The following is a 19,405-nucleotide window of genomic DNA, read 5'->3' as shown; positions in this document are numbered from 1 at the left end:
CAACTATGTGTTATCTATACAGTTGTTAGTAGCTAATTGTTAATAACTCAGAATGATAGTCATGGAACATAAGTAGATCCTATTACAGAAAGGTTTAGAGACCCCTGCTGTAGACGGTTAGACTTCAGTGGCCATGCCTCTTCAATCATGATAGGTTTTAATTTTTTTCAATGCCACTCTATTCATCTGTTTTCAAAGCCTGCCATATTCTATTACAGAAAGATCCCGATTAGGCTGTCTTTCCCATCGTCCAAGGACGCATGCATCCTTCTATCTTTATGTATAACCTTTAGTGAGAGGGCTTGGAGGGCAGTGGTTAATAGCGCGTCATCTCATACCTTGCATATATGCCAACGGCCTAGTAGGTCAAAGCATTAAATTAACATCTGCAAATACATTTCAAAAGGGCTGTGATACCTTATCTTTATTAGTAATCGTCAATCCTAGGCAGGATGAGGATCTGAGTCATATAAGACATGCTTGAACAGGTGATTTAAAGCTAGGTGTGGTGGATTAAAAATTCCCAGGAGCAACAACTTCACATCCCTGTGTGAGAACGACTGTGTGTCTTTAGATCTAAGGTTATCTCCACTACAAAAGGATACACGCGGGTGTTAAGGAGGATGCAGTCATCTTTTAGGGTGTGGGCAAGTGGACCCACCATGGTCATATACCTGACTTAATTAAGGGGCCCAGCCAGTGGAAAGTAAGAAGCATATCCTTTTACCCAATTTTGCATTATCACCATTCCCTACCACTGCGGCTGATCCATCCGTTTCCTTTTGCATTTATGTGCAAAGAAAAACACAGGTGTAAAGCCCTTCAGTGCTCAAGTTATTCTAAAAGCAGTTGTCAATAGACACATGGTGGTAGGAGTTAAATTCACATGTCCATTTATTATAAAGGTCCTAAAAACGTACATAATGTTGCAATTGAGACAAAAAATCTGCATTTCACTAATTCTAACCGCAGCGAAATGAAGGTGTGCAGCAATATAGACGCAGGCTGGTGGTTGGTAGGTGGTGTGATGGCGCGGGTCAATGTCACAGGAGTGTAACGCAGGTCTCTGTGTCCCGGGTGCACCTAAATCCCTCGGGGGCCTCCATTAAGCCGAGGGCCAATTAATAACTGGGAGATATTGGAGGCTCCAAGGCTCCTCATCACTTTCTGCAGGAAGGTCTCATTTTGCATTACACCACTGACCAACGATGAAGTACATGAATGGATAATCTAAAGTGGTGTGATCCATATTCTTGGATTCTGTCTGAAACATTCAATTCATAGCTCTGGTTACGACACACATTCTGCAGAATATTAATTGTTTTTTTTTTTGTGAAGCTCATTGTTCACTTTGTGTCTATGTTCCTGCGATGTGGCCCTATGCACATCTAATCGTCGTTTTTATTCTGTGTTTACAGAAATCTTGTAATGGCCAGGTTTCTTTTCAAAAGCATTATCTTACCTATTTTGAGATTTACTAGAACACCTTGTTTTGTGAGTATGCTATAACATGAGTGAACCTCACCTTTTTAGCAGGGAGGTGAAATTCATAAAGATATTAATTACACTGCCAGAATTGAAATCAAGAGGTGCAAAAAAAAAGACGAGAAGACAGCCTTCTTAAACTATGGATGTAAGTTCTCGAATAACATCCCTTTACAAATATTGCTCAGTTCTTCACTCCTCCATTTCAGCTGCAGACATCACTCTTCAAGAGTTCTTAAATCACCACTAGTGAAAACGAAATATCTTTGACTACCCTTCACTGTAGTCCGAACTGTAAAGAGACCCCCTTACAAGTCCCTATCCCCATCCGACATATTGCATTCCCTTGCTTTCCGAGTAGCGTTAAGCTTTCATAGGTTCCAAAACATACAATGTCATCTTTAGGTCACAGCCTACCAGGTAGTGAAGTTGTCGGTTTGTTAAAGAAATCTTTGGGACATTCAGAAGACTGACCTGGGATGCATTCTGGCCATTGCTTGCCATTGGCTTTGTGGGTTGTAACTCACATTTTGTTGCTTTCCATCTGCTGGCTTTATTTGTTTTAGGCTGTCCAGCTTGAGTTCTTACCTTCCCTTGCCCAAACCTTATTTACAGCATCCTTCCGAGTGCTTCCATTCTGTGACCAGGCCTGTAAATCTTGTTCTTATCTCGTCACATTTGCTCTGCATTTATAGACCAAGGTCAAATATCATACACTGTCTTCAGAGGGTCTGTTTACTTATCTTTCTCTGACTTTAAATTGAGAAGATTTATTTGACAATCTTGCTGGATAGTGGGGGTACGGAAGAGTTTTTTTCATGCATGTGACATTTAAATGAACTGTGTACGTAATTTAGAATATATCAGAATTAGGGACACAAATTAAGCAAATTTTGTGTTATTTTTGAAGTGTGTTGGAAAGGAATAGTTTAGTATGATCAAAACAAATAATTACACTAGGTGGTGCAATTGCCACACATTTTCATCTGTGCCCTGTATAGTTTTATTATTAAACTGTATATATGTGTAAATGTAATGGTGATTTCAATTGAAAATGTGTTGTCTGTAATGGTTGTGTGCTACCACACCATGAATACTCCATTCTACACCACCCCACACCACTGACCTCTACTCTGCACCACTCTACACCACTGTACTCTACACTACTACACTATACGCCACTTCACAATGAACCTCTCTACTCTACCATGCACCACTCTACTGTTTGCCAATACACTCTTTGCCACTCAACTGTACACTGTTGCACTGTTTGCCACTGCACCCTACACCACTCCAGTCTAGGCCACACCAATCCACTCTGTACAACTTCACTCTACGCCACTGTACTCCAAGCCGCTCTGTAACGCTGCACTTTACGCCACTGCACTCTATGCCTATACACTCTACGCAAATGCACTTCACTCTTTAACACTCAATTCTATGCCCCTGCACTCTACTCCACTGCACTCCATGCCAATACACTCGACGCCAATGCACTTCACTCTTTAACACTCAAATGTATGCTCCTGCACTCCACGCCAATCCACTGAACCCCACTCCAATCTACTCTGCACCACTTCACTCTATACCACTGCACCCTATACCCCTTTACTCTAAGCCGTTACACTCTATGTCACTGTACGCAACTGCCCTCTACCCTGCACTATTCCACTCTACACCTCTTCACAATACTCTGAAATAATCTACACTACATCACTGCACTCTATGCCATTCTACTCCTGTCTGCGCCTTTTCACTCTATGCCACTGCACTATGCCCCACTCTACTCTTAACCACTGCACTCTACGCCAGTGCACTCAACACAGCTGCACTCTGTGACTCCACTCTACTCTGCATCACTGTTCTTTCCGTCATTGCTCTTTACGCCACTCTACACCACAGCATTCTTATGCTCTACCCTGCAACACTGCACTCTCCACCACTGAACTCTACGCCACTGTACTCTACACTACTCCACTCTATGCCACAACACTCTACGGCACTATACTCTGCACCAGTCTATGCTACTCTAATCTGAACCCCTCTATGCCACTCAACTGTACTCTGCACTCTACACCACTGCACTCTGTGCCACTGCCGTCTGCATCACTCAACTCTATGGGACTGCAATCTGCACCACTCTACACCACTCTATTCTGCACCACTGCCCTTTAGGCCAATCTACTCTACGCCACTCTACTCTGCACCACTCCACTCTGTACCAATGCACTCTACCATGCGCCACTCTAATCTACACCACTGTAATCTACGACACTACATTGTACGCCCCTGAATTCAATGCCACTGCACTCAATGACACTGCACTCTACAAGACTATACTCTGCAACACTCTGTCAATGCACTCTACATCAGTTCACTGTGCTCTATGCCACTCCAGTGTATGCCACTCTACAGGACTCCACACTATGCCACTCCAATACACAACACTCTCTGCCACTTCACTCTACAACACTCTACTCCACTGTTTACCATGCCTCTCTACGACACTCCACTCTCCTCTACGCCACTAACATTTAGCCTTGCTGAACAGCAGCCACCCTGGTGTACAACATAGCTAAAACATATTGGCAAAGCCAGTAGCTCTTGCATAGGTGAGATCATTGGCTTTACCAATGCGGGCTCGGGTAGGTGTTTGCTAAGACACCTTTTTAGTTCTGGCCTTTGAGATATAGCATACAGCACAGAGCAGTGGGTCAGCTGACTTTTACCACTTTGAGTGACTTCACAAAGCCTGTGCACGTTGTTCACATCTGCTTAAAAACAATTCCTTTCTCTTTAGTGAGAAAGGTGGTTCAAAATATGCTTTTTATTTTTATAATACATTTACAAACGTTATTTTTTTGCCTGCAATTCAGATACCATGTCCATGGTGATTTATTTTACATCTCTGTATAGGTCGTGGCAGAGATAGCGCATGCTTACAAGTCATTTTGTTAGCTTAAATGGTGCTTAGAGCCTGCCAATTGCCTACCAGCTTCACCATCACTCCTTTGTGCTGGCTTCTGTTTGGTCAGTGCTTGCCTGCTTTACTTTTTCGTGTATTGCTTCTTTCCTTGGAGCATGGCCCAAGAACTCCTTTCTTGTCCAGTGCAGTGTTATCAACTATTCACACTTTATCTGCTGTACTTTTTTCTTTTTACTTGTAGCACTCCATAAGACTGCCTGTGTTTCCAGGCTGTTTCTTGTCATCTCCCTGGTGCTACTCCATGTCGTTACTTTCCCTGCCTTTCTTCTTTCTCTTGCACTGTTGCTAGACCCATCCACTTGCTCCATCTCCAGTTATTGCATGTCCCTTCTCCCCCAACACCTCCCCAATTGTTGTTTGCTCTGTACCCCACTCCCTCCTCCTTGTAGCTTGCTCCTTCCCACCCCAACCCCTCCTGCCGTGGGAGAGCTATGACATGGCCAGCACGGCCTCATCATAACACTTTTTTAAAAACCTTCAGCCATGCTGCAGAACAGCTGTACTGCTGTACAACTTGGCTAAAACAGATTGATAAAGTAAATAGCTCTTGGGCAGCTGAGACATATTGGCTTTGCCAATGCTTGTTTAAAGTTATTTTTTTAAAGTGGTTAAGTCACAGAGTAACACTGTAGCTGCCTGAGAGTGACTATTTGATTGGGTGGTGATTCATTATTGTTTCCTTCACAAATAATAATAACAAAATGCATGCTACAATTGAAAGGTTTGTTATTTAAATAAAAAACTCACTAGTAAAGCATTAGCATCAGTGTTTTTTTCAAAATTATGTATGTTTATACCAGGCCCATGACAGCCACTCCTAAGAGGCAGCATGTTTTTGTTTTTCTTTTTTTACATTTTTGGTGACATATGCTTTCAATAAAAACTTTTAAAAAAATTAACTATTGCATCTGTTTGCCAAGACCAGAACTATTGCCTTTGCCCATACTTGTTTCTTTTGTTCTGAAACCTGATCATCATGGTCTTTTCGTGGAAACGTCACGGTACAAAACAGAGCTTCTTTCTGCACTGAGACTTGTAAGGCATTCATTTTATGGGCAGCAGGATGACAATTAGTTGGCTGAAGCTTAGCCAAGACCATGTGGAACTGTTGATCACAGATTCTGAGAGTTGCTGGTGATTGCGTCAAAGACTGTGTGAGTTGCCATTTGCCTAGTGTGCTCACTCCTCATGGCCCACATGTGCATTCTTGTTGGCCACACAGTTACCATGCACGCCCAAACACTTGCAGTGTTTTTTTTCTATCTGAAGACATAGATTGTGGGTCTCTAAACCACAGGTGTCAGGCCCGAAATTTAGTTGACCTAGGTGGACAACTATTGAATGTCCTGCATGCAAGGCTCATTGTATGTCTAACTAGAAAGTTCTAAGCATTGTAGAATTCTGCCATTTGGATACTGAGATGCCTCTCTCCTTCTAGATGTAATTGCAGTGCTGCATAAACTGCACTGGTAATCTATAATTCCCAAACTTGTGAAGCTTTGACCCTCCCGTTTCCAGACAGAAAGCCTCAAATGCGAAGCCCTATTGTGTTTTAGCTGGTACGTTACTCTTGTCTGTAATACATTTAAAAAATTTGTTTTATGAAATAATTATGGCCCTCATTTTGACATTGGCGGGAAATCCCACCTACCGCCTCGGCGACGGCCTTTTGCTACCTACCGTCCACCATAATATGACCGTAGCCGGAATTCCGCCAGAAGGCTAGCAGAATTCCGGCTACGGTCATGGCAGCGGACGGTGGTGAGATGGCACTGCTGCCAGCAGCAGCGCCACGCCAGAAGAGCGCCGCCGGCCGCATTATGATCCATAATGCGTCCTGGCGGTGTTCCGCTGGCAGACGGTGCTGCTGGCAGCAGCGCCGCATCCCGTCTCCTACTGGAGGACCCCCTGCAAGCAGGTAACTGGGTACTCCGACAGGGGAGGAGGGTGGTGGTGTGTGACTGTGTTTGTATGCGTGCATGCGGGTGTGAGGCATTTGTAATGCATGTGTGCATGAATGGGTGTGAGTTTGCGTGTATGTTGTGTCGTGTGATTGCGTGTGTGTCTGGATGTGTGTTAGTGAGTGTTGCTGTGTGTGTATGAATGTATGCATACGTGGGTGAATGTGGGTATGCGTGTGTATATGAGTGTGTGTATGTGTGTATATTGGTGGGGTCAGGAGGTGGGGGAGGGGGAGAACTCTGAGGAGGGTGAGGGTGTCGGGGGAGACCCCTATCAGTGCCAGGGAAGGAATTCCCTGGCACTGATTGTGCCTACCGCCATGGTTTTCGTGGCGGTAAAAAAAAACACGAAAACCATGGCGGTATGCGGGGTCATTATACTACAGGCGGTACAGTGACAGCCGCCGGGCTGGAGATATAGGTCTCCAGCCTGGCGGCTGTTACCGCCGTGGAGGTCGTTGTGGTACATTGCGGTATGGCTTCAGCCGTACCACCAATGTCATAGTATGGCGGTAAGTACTGACAGCCTGTTGGCAATACTACCGCCATACTAGCACCGACCGCCGGGGTCGTAATTGACCCCCTTTGTATTGCTTTCTTACAATGTTTGTGGAGGAGGTTTCCTGGCCAGCTCATTGTGTTTAATCCTGCTGTGATGTTCTGTATATTGGTAATTTATGTCTTAAGTATGGAAAATACTTATAAAGACAAGTTTTAAAAAAATATATATATATTTGTGGGGGAGCATTAGGTAGAAGAGAGCACCAGGCCCTGCTTTTATTCCTTAAAATTATCAATTAATGTGAAGCTGGCGAATAGGTTGCAATAACACAAAAGCCATTACAAAGGAAAATGTACCAGTGTTGCAAGAAAAGTATCAGCCATTAAAAGAAAGTTAACAGTGATCAAAAATAACTGGTGAAAAAAAAACATAAGTTGAGCATTATTCTTTTAATATTTATAATGTGCACAATTTCTGCATAACTCTACACAAATCTTCTCTTTTAAACTTGAGACAGTGCATGTGAATTTTATCCAGTATTTCACAGGCGGAACATAATTTGCATACCCTAATTCTGTATTTCATGCTACCAAAAGTGTGTTTAAAGACCTGGGGATCATACTAATTATGGACATACCGATGCTTCTCAGCAGTGCTCACTTTTCTTATGGATGACCTGTCTTTGTCACCTCCTTGGTAGCTTACAGTACCCAGTACCCGGTTTCAATCTGTTCACCACTTATTTTCTCTTAAGGATACAATCTGATAAAAAACGATGTTACTAAATAGTATTATTTTCCTGGTAGTGATTAACTTAAGATAATAATAATGCAGCTTGAGTCATTTGCAGTATGTCTTCGTGATGTTTTTCCCTTATACCTTGCATGTTTGTGTATTGCAGGCCCTCCACTTGTCTGCCTCAGCCGCAGTAGTCCTGTCCAGTGTTCAGAAGACTTTGGCTATGCCTACCAGGGCCACCGTTTGTATATCAACGAGAATGAGGACCCATCATTGACTTCAGAGACCACCGGCTGTGTGGAAGAAGCAACTGGTACGGAAGTACAATTCTTGTGTATTCACTGACACAAAAATGTTCTAACTCATATTTTTATTAAGTTATGGTTTTAATTGAATGGATGGGTGGTTCTTCTAAAGATGCTTCTGACAGGGGTGAGTGGGGAAATTGTAAATGTAATTTTATTTTTATAGTGCTTTATAGCTGATTGTGAGGCACCACAACAGACAGATAGTGCACTGCAGCCTGGGGGGAGTAATTGATTGGAAGGGTGTTGTATTTGCCAGAAGGACTGTGGGCCTGACTCATGTCAGGGTGACAGACATTACATCAGCCACCCTGACAGACTAGGAAGCCCCAAATTTAAAGATCACCACTGGTGCTGAGGTGATCTCTGTAACTTGGGCAGAACTGCTGTCTTGGCAATTCAAGTTACAAAATGTTTGGTGAATGGCCACTCTCGGTTTTGATGGCTGATTTTGTTTTTCAAGAAGAAATAACTAATGCTCCACACCCAGGCAGTTTTTTCCCTCGATGTGTAGGGGTCATTATTTGTTTCTTTCTGACTCTCATTCCTAAGTTTTAGGCGAAGTAAGAAAAAAAGGGACACCACACAGTTACCCAAAATAGGGCGGTTAGTGTAATGCTCTTTCTCCAATGGCTCCTACTCCGTTGGGCCATCAAAGGACACTTTCTATTGATGGAGCCAATGGGAGCTCCGTTGATGGAGCTCGTGGTCCTCACGACCCTAAATAGCGCAGGCTGACTGTCGGTTCGGCAGACATTGTAGTCCGTCAAGGTTTGCGGCAGAGTATGCAGACCATCAGACTCTAGATCGGGGCAGATGTATAAAGTGTTTTCCTTTTCTACATGACTGGCAAGAATGATGCTCTTATCCTATCTTGGGTCACAGCTCTTAACAGTGCGTTGGAGGAAGACACGTGAGAGACAGAGCATGCATAGTTTACATTCGTCAGATGCAGTGTCTCTACTGGTCCCAGGGTGGGTTTTCAGTGAATACTGACCCTTCAAACCCAAATGGAGAATTCAGAAAGCTTCGAGAAGATAACAGGGTTAAAGAGCCCTGGATTCCTGGGTAGGGGACATTGAAGGTGATCCCTGGATTCTCCCACCTACCTCCATGTTTGAACTGTTTAGTGCTAGTGCAGTGCCTATCAGAAAAGCTGCTAGTAAGTTTACTTGAATTTGGACAGTGTCCTGCCTATTGCAAATGTGGAGTGATTTCTCACAGAAAAACAACGTCTACGTCACATCGGTTGCATGCCATTGCACATGGTGGAACAAGCATGCTGCTCTGAGCCTTAGATTACTTATCTACTTTTAAGTGTGTAAGTTTTTATATTAACCTTTTAATCACATTGCTTATATAGAAGAGTGGTAATTCCCTGAGTGAGCCTTGTTTCCTCAAAGGCAGTAATAAAACCTTTAAATTTTGCTCCCAAAAAAGTAAAGTTTAAATTTTGCTCCCAAAAAAGTAAGGAGCGTTGTGCACTATCTGTGTTGCTAGAGACTCCCTCATTTGCAAGTAAACTTTCTTATTCATTCCTGTACTACTGCTCCCAAGGATGCTCGCGATAGGATGCATGTCCCTGACCCTTCCATTGAAATCCACGTTGATGAGGACACGGATGTATTGATTCCAGAATTACAGGGAATGGTAGTGAAAGTTGTTCCTGATTTCCTCAAGCACCCTTTGTAAAGCTCACTTACCAGCTGAGATCTTTAAGTGATTTGCGGAAAGCAGTTTTTGATCACGCTTCACCTCATGGTGATGTGCATAATTGATAGAAATAGAAGATATGCTTTCCAATGAGTAAATGTATTTATACGTTCTCTGACACTGGCACTTACTGCAGTCCTGAAAGAGTGGTCAGCTCAGGGGATTCACACAGAGAGACCCATCAGAGTTAACTACAGAAAACTGAGAAGTGGCTTTCCACATTGAGTTTCCCCTAATTCTGAAATCTGTAATTGTATCAAGTTTATGGCTGGTGACAATTATAGTACTTTACATTGTACTGGCGACAGAAGTGGGGTGGATGTGTGATAGCGAAGGGCATCGCCCCCATTCTCCATGTAAGCCTTTTGGCAACCACACTGACCTTCCTACTGTAAGCTCAATTGAATGTACTACATTATAGTTTCAGCACGAATCTGGAGTCACTATCAAAAATACAGCATTTGTTTATGCTTTTCATACAGCCTGGAGTATGAAAGTTAAGCTATTTAGAAAATACTTAATTGGTCTTATTAATCATCAGACTCTTTTATCGCGTACCTAGTCTACCTGTAAAAGCAGGAAGCCTCTATTATTTTTTATGTGATTTATTAGGATAATTTATAAATAGTACAATAGTGTAACATAAACAATAGTACCATTAAGATGGCCAGATGATCATAAAGGGATTCAAAATACCAACCTTAACAAATGCAACAGAACAAAAAAAAGAAGGTAGCATAAGTATCCATTTTAAAAATCAAAACAAGTGAGGAAAGACAATTAAATAGCCACTAAATTAAAAAAAAACGAATTACCAGCTAAATCAGCAGTTTCTTTCAAATAAGTGTTTGATCATCTTCCAGACGTGTGTTTTTAGTGTTATGGATTTTCTCCAGCTTTGGAGTTCAAAAGTCAAAATAAGAGTTCTCCAGCACACCATACACATTCTGAATTAAGGATTATGTAATTCTGAGGATAAACTGACATTTTTGAATGAAGACAGATGCGTACCTTTGATCGTGGCATGGTCCTAGTGTTTTCCGAAAACATAGTAAATATTCATCTTATCTTGATTAAGTGGCCTATGCAGCGGTTCTCACGGGGTGGCTCTAGGGGTCTGTAAAAAGAAGGGAAAGATGCATATTTTGGGGGATTCTTATAGCACCCTGAATGCACCAAAATAGAAAACGGGGAACTGGCTGGACAACCAAAAAGAAACTCTCTAAAGCGATTGTTTCAACTGATTGTTCCCTACTGTATAAGGATGCCTTTCTGTTTGTTCTGATATGTTTATTCCTCTTCAGGTACTAAACACAATGTAGGTGTTGTTGCATCTCTGTTCGTATCATGTACTGACAAAAAAGAAGAATTCCTTTAGGACAAGAACCCTCCCCCACCCTTAAGTGGCATGCTTCATCATAGTGTCCCTCCTCAAACCAAAACAATCTGATGTGGAGTGGGTTACAACACCTAAAAAGGAAAGTAATTTCTTCTGCTTCAGTAGTGAGGCTCAACTAAGCAAGGTATCAGATAATAAGCCTAAATAGGGAAACAACTCCACTCTGCTTTTATGACATTTCTTAATAGAAAACGCTCTGGATTGTGGGTCCTTCAGGCTAGTTACCACAACATGTGACTTTTTGGCATTGGTATTTACGTCCAGGTTAACCATGATCTCAACAAATGAGTCTAAGCGTTGCTGCAGTCCCAGCACTTGAAACGAGCACAGCATCATCTGCGTACATCAGTGCTGCTAAAGGTTGCTTACCCACAATAGGCATATCTCTTCACTCTTTAACCAATTTGAGTTTTAAGTGATTGATATACAGCATGAATAAAAATGGAGCTAGAATGCAACCCTGACGAACACCCCTTTTCAGCTAACAGGCTGCGAATGTTAGATCCCCCCCCCTCACCATACAGAATTGAAGCTGTGAGGTTAAAATGCAACTCCCTTAATAGCCAGATGAGGTCCCGCTAGACTCCCATGGAACCCATGACAGCCCAGAGCTTATTTCTGTTTTTTCTGTCATACTCTAAACTGAGATCCATGAAGGCCAAGAGGACTGACCCTTTTTTGCTAAAGCATACTTCGAGATAATCAGGTACAGAATTAAGCTTTGGGCAATTGTCCTAAGGCCAGCCCTGAAGCCATTAGGATGTCAAACAAGGCATTGTGCTCCTTGGCCCAGATAAGTAATTAATTCACTCAACCAGTGATTTTAATCTCTGTTTTGACCAGCGAAATAGACCAGTAACAACACTGGTCTTCCCTGCATCCTTTCTTAATCACCAGTGCAATCATCAGTGCAATCACAGAGTGGGACCAATAATCTGATAACCCATGTCTTACAGCCATATTGAGATACAAAGTAACCAAAGGAGCCCCCCACTTCATATTAGATTTAAACACTTTACACGGGACCCATCTGGACCTGGAGCTTTGTTGTTTGGTAAGCCAATAATAACAGCATCCCTCACCTCTTCCCACTCAAACCGAATGTTTGACCATTCAGCTGACGAATAAAAAACAGATATAGAATCAGGGCCATCATAAACAGATTCAAAGTGCTTCACCCAAACATCCGCTGGAATATGTGAGGACAACATAGGCCTTGGGTTTGAATGAGACAAGGGGAGATTGACACTATTGTAAAGCAAACCACTATCCCACCTGGTACAAGCAAAAATACGTTATTCCTAAGTGTCTCCCTACATAATTGCATTTACAGTTCCTTGAAGACTAATTTATATTTAGTGTGACACAAGGAAACCAAAGGGTTGTCTCTAGAGGTTTGCTTCCAGGACATCTTCAAATCTTGAAAGGCCTTGGTACAGAAGTGATCAAACCACCTATTGAGAGGTGGGTTCAAGGTGTTACCATGCCTGGTATGCATAGCCTTAACTACTCTACTAATATTTTTATAAGAGGATAAGACTAAATGCGTGAGAGGATCATCATCAAGACAAACCTCAAATTCATATGCACATTTCTGAAATAGCTCAATATCAATGTTTACTTGCCTATACATAGTCAATTTTCGTCTACGCTTTTGATCCCTCAATGATATCAACCCATTATAGTCATGGACACTGCTATTTACTTCAAAACATCCCTCAAATGAGCCTCTCAACGGGTTATGGTTGCTACCGCCATCCCACAAGACCTTACATTTCATAATTCATTGAAGCAAACTAAAGGTAACAAAGATCAATCTACACTAACTGTATACCTCTCCCATTAAATGTGCAAATACTCAAAGGACCGGACAAGCCCTGCTGTGAACCTGATATAACAAAGAAATTCAAATCAGCTAAAACAGATTTCCTCAAAACACCTTCTTACAAGTCTCTAAAGTGGTCTGTGCTGGTTACTCTGCAGTCATACTTATTGGAATCTAAAATGGGACAACCATCACCCAAATGAAAATTAAAATCATGCATCAACATCATTGATGTAAAATCATGTCTAGAACTAAAATTTTATCTAAAAACCTTTTAAGATCAAACACATGGGCATCCCAAGAAGTTAGAGTTATAAAGATTCAAGACTAACAAACTGCCCATCTTTTTTAATCTTAAAAAAACAGCTGCTAGATTCTAACAGCTAGTTTCCAAAATATCAGTGTAACTGTTCGAGCACAAAGCCATTGGAATTAATAGACCTCCATTATGCCTCCCATGCTTGACTGGTGTGGCAGAAACAAAACAGATGCTGTAACCCTCAAACGAAAGCTTACAAGTCACTTCCCATGTTTCCTGTAAACAACATGAAATTCTTTTAGAAAGTTAGACCAATGTTCATTTCTCCCTTCCTAGTCTGCAATACATAACACCCTTTGACCTTAAATCAGTGGGTAAGCTAATAGAATCCTTAGTAGAGGCAATACGAGGCAATTTGCAGTCAATCTTGGGTATCCAAGGCACTTAGTACATCAAATCTGTTGACAATCGGGATGCTAAAATGACCACTCCCTACAAACGGCTTCTCTCCTCTGATATAGCACACCTACCAAAGAGGGTCAAAGCTTGTGGCCTATAAAAAACCCTAAGGCAAGGCCAGAATTTCTGTTTGCACTTTGCTAGAAAGAGATAAATCCCTTTTAAGATAACCAGCAATTAAAGCATGGTTAAAATTCACATCTACACAATCTCCATTGAAACTTTAAGCATCCTTGCCTACCCAAGAAGCTCTTCTAACCATGTTTATCTGATTAAATATACTCTGACCCTAATCCAAACACCTACTCAGCCAATGGGTAATGTTATTCTTCAGTTGTAAAAAGCTTTCTCCCCCCTTGTCCCTAAGAGACAGCACCTTGGCCAAGACCATGCAATAGGGATGGCTGTCAGCAGTACATCCAGAATTGAGGCTTCAGATAGAAGCCGAATCTGTTCCCCAGCCCCCCAGGAAAGAACATGTCATCTTGGTCAAATTATGTGGTCTCCTTGATACTGATTGGGTCGATTATGACTTCAGCGGAAGGAAAAGCCCATTCGCCAACGTCCTGACAGGCAGGTTGCCGCCATTGCAGCCTCCTCCCTGCAGGCCCAATTACCAGTGTCCCGCTGAGTCAGCAGGCGGATACAGAGTTTCTGCCTACACTGCCCACGCCGTTTCAAGGCAGTGCTACCACAATTAAACCACTGGCAGAAAGGGAAGCTATAATCCCAAGGGCAGCACTGCCCTGGCGGATTCGGACCGCCAGTCCGTCTTGTGATGGAAAAATTGCGGTTCTGGCAGTCCGACCATGGTGCTACCGGCGCGGTCGAATGTGGCTGTTGAACCCCCACATTGGCGCTGTTCCGACTGCCACCGTGACCCTGGAGGTTGTAATGAGGGCTTGTATCTGACAAACTAGTGGTTGCAGTGAATTCTATAATCAAGTCTGCCCCTGAGAATCCATACTCTGTCCACCTCTATCTACTAAAAGTGAACAATGAGGATCTTCCCTATGCTCAAACTTTTTTGACAGTCGAATGACGGAAATTTTATTAATACTCAGGAAGGGTGTTTGGGTAGAGCTCTCATTCCCTTCAATACTTAGTGGGGAAACTATTGACAACATATTAGATTTGACCAGAGCATTAAGGATTCCGCTAAGTTTGAAATCATAGGGCCTGATTTAGATATTGGCCGAGGGGTTACTCCATCACAAGGGTGGCAGATATCCCATCTGCCGAAATCTAAATCCCATTATATCCAGTGGGATTTCGATTTCAGCGGACGGGAAATACGTCACCTTTGTGACAGAGTAACTCCATTGCCAATATCTAAATCAGCCCCATAGTCTCTATATTAATTAAGGTCTGACTAGAAGAGTCAAAGGTGTCCTGTACAGGGTTTTCCAATCTCCGTAAATGCTCCTTGGTCCCAACCAGGGGACGACATACTGGAAGAGGCCTCCCGCTGCTGCCCTTTCAACCTCCACCTTATCCCTGTTCAGAGAACTGATAGATCATATCCGTCCACCCAACAACTGAGATACACAAGTGTCATTCTGCTTAGGGGGCTGTTATATCAAGGTCTGAAAAGTTTTGAGTAATACCTGCTGGGACTGTAACAGTGCTAGGACTGCCCTTAGACAGAGAATCTTTTTATTTTCGATGTCAACAGGTTCTTCGGCGCTAATACAGCCTTGCTGCCCTAGTCCTAACTTTTCCTCCACAGAGGTGATTTCTTCCGTGATAACAACAAAAGCACAAGTAAGAAACACAAGAATGGAGGAACTAGTACAAGGACGTTTGTCCGCTAAGGGAGCCATACTGGCTTTTCGATCTACCCATGACCCTACAAAAGAAACAATGTCCCTAGACGGGTGGTCCAGCCCAGCCGCCTTCAGGCTCCAACAGGTGCAGAAGAGCCTTGGCTTGGCCCAGTTTTTGCCCGGACATGCACCCAGGCACAGCCCAGCTGGGGGAAGGAGAACATGCTTATAAAGTGATGAGCACCTGCTCCCACCCCCTAGCAAGTTCCCTGTGTATTTTGAGCAATGTAGTCCCAGAAAAAGCGTCCACAGAGAGTCCCACACTCCAGAGGGACAGCGCGCTTATAAAGTGCTGTGCGCCTATCCTCGCCTCTTGGCAAGTGCCCCCGTGCAGTATGGACGATGTAGTCTCAGAAACTGGATTCATGAAGAGCCCCACACTGTAGGAAGGAGAGCGTGCTTATAAAACGATGTGCTCCTGCTCCTACGTTTTGGCAAATGCCTCTGTGCACTGTGGGCAGTGTAGCCCCAGGTACAGCGTCCATAGAGACTTCAGTGCTACCGGAAGGAGAGCGTGCTTATAAAGCACTGTGCGGCTGCTCCCGCCTCCTGGCAATTGCCCCTGCGCACTATGGGCGATGTAGTCCCAGAAGCAGTGTCCATGGAGAATCCAGAGTATGATTATAAAGTGCTGTGGGCCTGCTCCCACCTTATGGTGCATGCCCATATGCACTGTGGGCGATGTAGTCCCAGAAACAGCATCCATCAAGAGTGTCCAGTAGAACAACTCTCTGCTTCTTCACCTATTTTAACTCTGAATAACTTAGTGAATATACTTACGCCAGTTTCACTGTCTTGCAATCAGAGCTTTAGAACTCTCCTTTGCTTCGGATTGACTTGCAGTCAGGAGATACAGCTAAACTAGTGCTGTGAGTCTTTGGCAGGAAACTTAGTTTGATGTAAGAACGAATATCCCCAAATGTAGACCTCTACAGTAGAGAAGCTGTAGTAGTACGTTTTAGTTAAATTTTTTATGAAGACAGACTTGAATTCACAAGAAAAGGTCATAAAGGGAAGCATCCTGGGGAGCAGATGGAAAAGAAAATGGTGAAAGTTCTGCATCAGCTTAGATCCCAAGAGTTATCACTTGTACCACTGCTGGGCAGGCATTCTGGGACTCAGCCAGACGGATAGAAATGTGCCTCTCAGTGAACCCGGAGCATGCGGTGCCCTCACTGCAGCCGTCATTTACTGTCACTTTCTGGTTTCTCCCTGGTCTGTAGAGACAAGTTCATTGGTCATTACGTGTGAGCCACCACACTGAGTGGTAAGTGCTGAACGGTGCGGTGTGTCGCATGGGGGCAGCACGAATAAAGCACGAAAGGGCAGACGAGGTGGAGAATGCAGCGTCATGCGGTAGCAGGTGCTACACGTGGTACTGTGGCATGTTTTGTGGTAAAGTTGTGAAGGGGGAAGTGCAGACTTTTCCGACAAGTGGTTTTTCTTCAACCTGGTTGAAACTGTCGATGCAATCTTACCAAAGATACAGCACCTATGGAAGCGAGGATCGGGGATAGCGATGTCCTTAAGAAATTGTGGGGCAGTGTGTCCATAAGATTAGATAGACGGCAAATAAATCAACATAGTTAATCAAATAAAGGTCTTAAGAAAGCAAGAGTTTGAAACCATTAAGGTTTATTAAATAACTAAAGTGTGATAAAGAAGGCACAAATAATGATTAGTCATTGCTCATGGTATTGGCAAATCATATATAGGTAATTAGCATGAGGTTTATCAGATGCAGCTTCAAGTGTGACATAAAGTCAATTCTCAGAGCAAAAAATACACATTGAAAGTCATGTAGCCAGCATAGAATGAACCGAATGTTGCAAGCCTCAATCGATCACACTAAAGCACTGTGCAACATTATTTAATTCAGTGGTTCCCAACCTTTTGACTTCTGTGGACCCCCACTTTATCATTACTGGAACCCGAGGACCCCACTGAATCATTATTGGAGTCCGGGACCCCCCACTGAGTCATTACTGAAAGCTGGGGACCTAATCTGTTAATATTATTTAATTTTCTAAGCAGTCGCAGACCCCCTGGGGAGGCTTTGCCGACCCCCAAGGGTCCCCCGACCACAGGTTGGGACCCACTGATCTAAATAAATAAAATAATAATCAATCCCTCTTTGGCCTAATGTCAATGGATATGACAGTACAAATATAGTTACACCCAAAACAATGACAACCTTATGAATGAACTGGCCTACAGAGACACGGCCAGGAAAAAACCTTTAACAGTTTTATTTGCAAGGGAAGTTTCCTCCAGAGTACTTAAGAACAGCATGTCAGCATAGAGCATTTCAAATGTACACATTTGACTACGTGCAAAGAGACAAGAAATGAAAACAAACATGCATCTTTTTTGTGTGAAATTCAAGATGGATCCAGGTCCAGCAGGGACATAGTTTGGCCAAAAACAGGAAATACAGTTATATAAAATGCAGTGTTTTCATATTTAGCACAAATTATTTATTAATCAGAAATATCTTCTTCACTACCCTGCCTCCCTGTCCTGCTGTGTCGCCTTGTGCTTACTCCATGCCGTGTCTGTGCTTCCTGTTATTTTGTTATCTTACTCTCTTGGCTGCTTGCTACTTGTATATCATTTTGCTTCACTACTTTGACACTTGTTTTCCTGCTTTCATGCTTGCTCCTTCTCATCTTACTGCTACACTGTATTCCTAGTATTGGCACCTGCTGTTTTGGTGACCATGGGTTTGCCTGGCTTGAGGCTGCCTAGAGGAAGAGGCGTTGTTCCCTTCCTGATTCTGTTATAGGCTTTGATTTTGCTTTGGGGGTGATGGCACATGTTCAGGGCCGTGGGGGAGGAGGGGTAGGTGCGGAGAATACTTGTGAATGAACAGAACCGGGCTGGGTAGTCCATGCCAAAATGCGTAAAGTCATCTTTGATAGTAACATTACCATCAACATTATAGCTACTGTTAACAAGGGTTGCTGGGCCCTTCATGGGCTATGCATACATAGAAAATGTACCTGTTTTCTTAAGAGCTGAAACAGATGTGAACGTTTGTGCATATTAGAATTGCAAATTAAAAGTTATACATTTGTAGTTGTTAGCAATACATAGGGAAAGAATAGGAAGGCTGTATTAAATGCAAGGCATAACATTGATAAAGTAGATAGTGTGGCAGTTGAGTGGGCAGCTTAGTAGATGGTAAGGAAGCTTAATAGATGGTCCCTTAGTTTGAAAATGTCAAGTAATGGTATATATATATATATATATTTATATATATATACAAAGCAAAGTTATCCCCGGACAAAAGCGCTCTCCCAACATGTTGCAGTTTGTATTTTATTTTGGAAAGTAGCAAAACCAGTCACCTTCAAAGAATCCTTTACATTTCCCAGACCTTACGCGTTTCAGACATCTCGTCCTTGATTACAGGCCAAATGCTCGGATTGAGCAAATAATTGCAAGCACCTGCGCTTTTGTCCGGGGACAACTTTGTATATACCATTACTTGACATATATACACAATATATATATATATATATATATATATATATATATATATATATATATATATATGTGTGTGTGTGTGTGTGTGTAAATATATGTGTGTGTGTGTAAATATATGTGTGTGTGTGTGTATATGTGTGTGTGTATATAGATATATATGTGTATATATGTGTGTGTGTGCGTATGATGATGTCTAGGTCTTTGTTCTTTTGTTTATTATCTGTAGAGTAGAATGCTTAGGTATGATCTGTAGAGGTCATTCTAAGAAAAACAAAAAAGGTGTTAATTTCAAATAAAATTTAGCTAATCAAGGTAACCCTTTGGAGGCTTCTGGCTTCGCGGTAGGGGACTGGCAAAAGGAGGTAAATATGAAGCAGAAGGATAAGGACAATAGGTATTCGTGGAGTTATTTAAGCCAGAAATGTGATGCTGAGTGTTCAAATAAAGGGTTCTTGGTA

At 42.7% G+C, this 19,405-nt stretch overlaps 1 protein-coding gene across 4 annotated transcripts in view; it reads left to right on the top strand.

Annotated features, from left to right (window-relative positions):
* The window catches only part of AMOTL1 (angiomotin like 1), a 294,817-nt gene that overhangs the window by 179,962 nt on the left and 95,450 nt on the right, over positions 1-19,405 (top strand). For all 4 annotated transcript variants that reach the window (XM_069202417.1, XM_069202419.1, XM_069202418.1 and 1 more), the window contains one exon: positions 7,836-7,985. In XM_069202417.1, the coding sequence (XP_069058518.1) occupies positions 7,836-7,985 (150 nt within the window). The remainder of the gene's footprint in view (positions 1-7,835; positions 7,986-19,405) is intronic.

This window comes from Pleurodeles waltl, chromosome 8, assembly GCF_031143425.1.
Source record: "Pleurodeles waltl isolate 20211129_DDA chromosome 8, aPleWal1.hap1.20221129, whole genome shotgun sequence".
Classification (NCBI taxonomy): Eukaryota; Metazoa; Chordata; class Amphibia; order Caudata; family Salamandridae; genus Pleurodeles; species Pleurodeles waltl.
The sequence above is the reverse complement of the archived record's forward strand: the minus strand, read 5'-3'. Positions and strand labels throughout refer to the sequence as shown.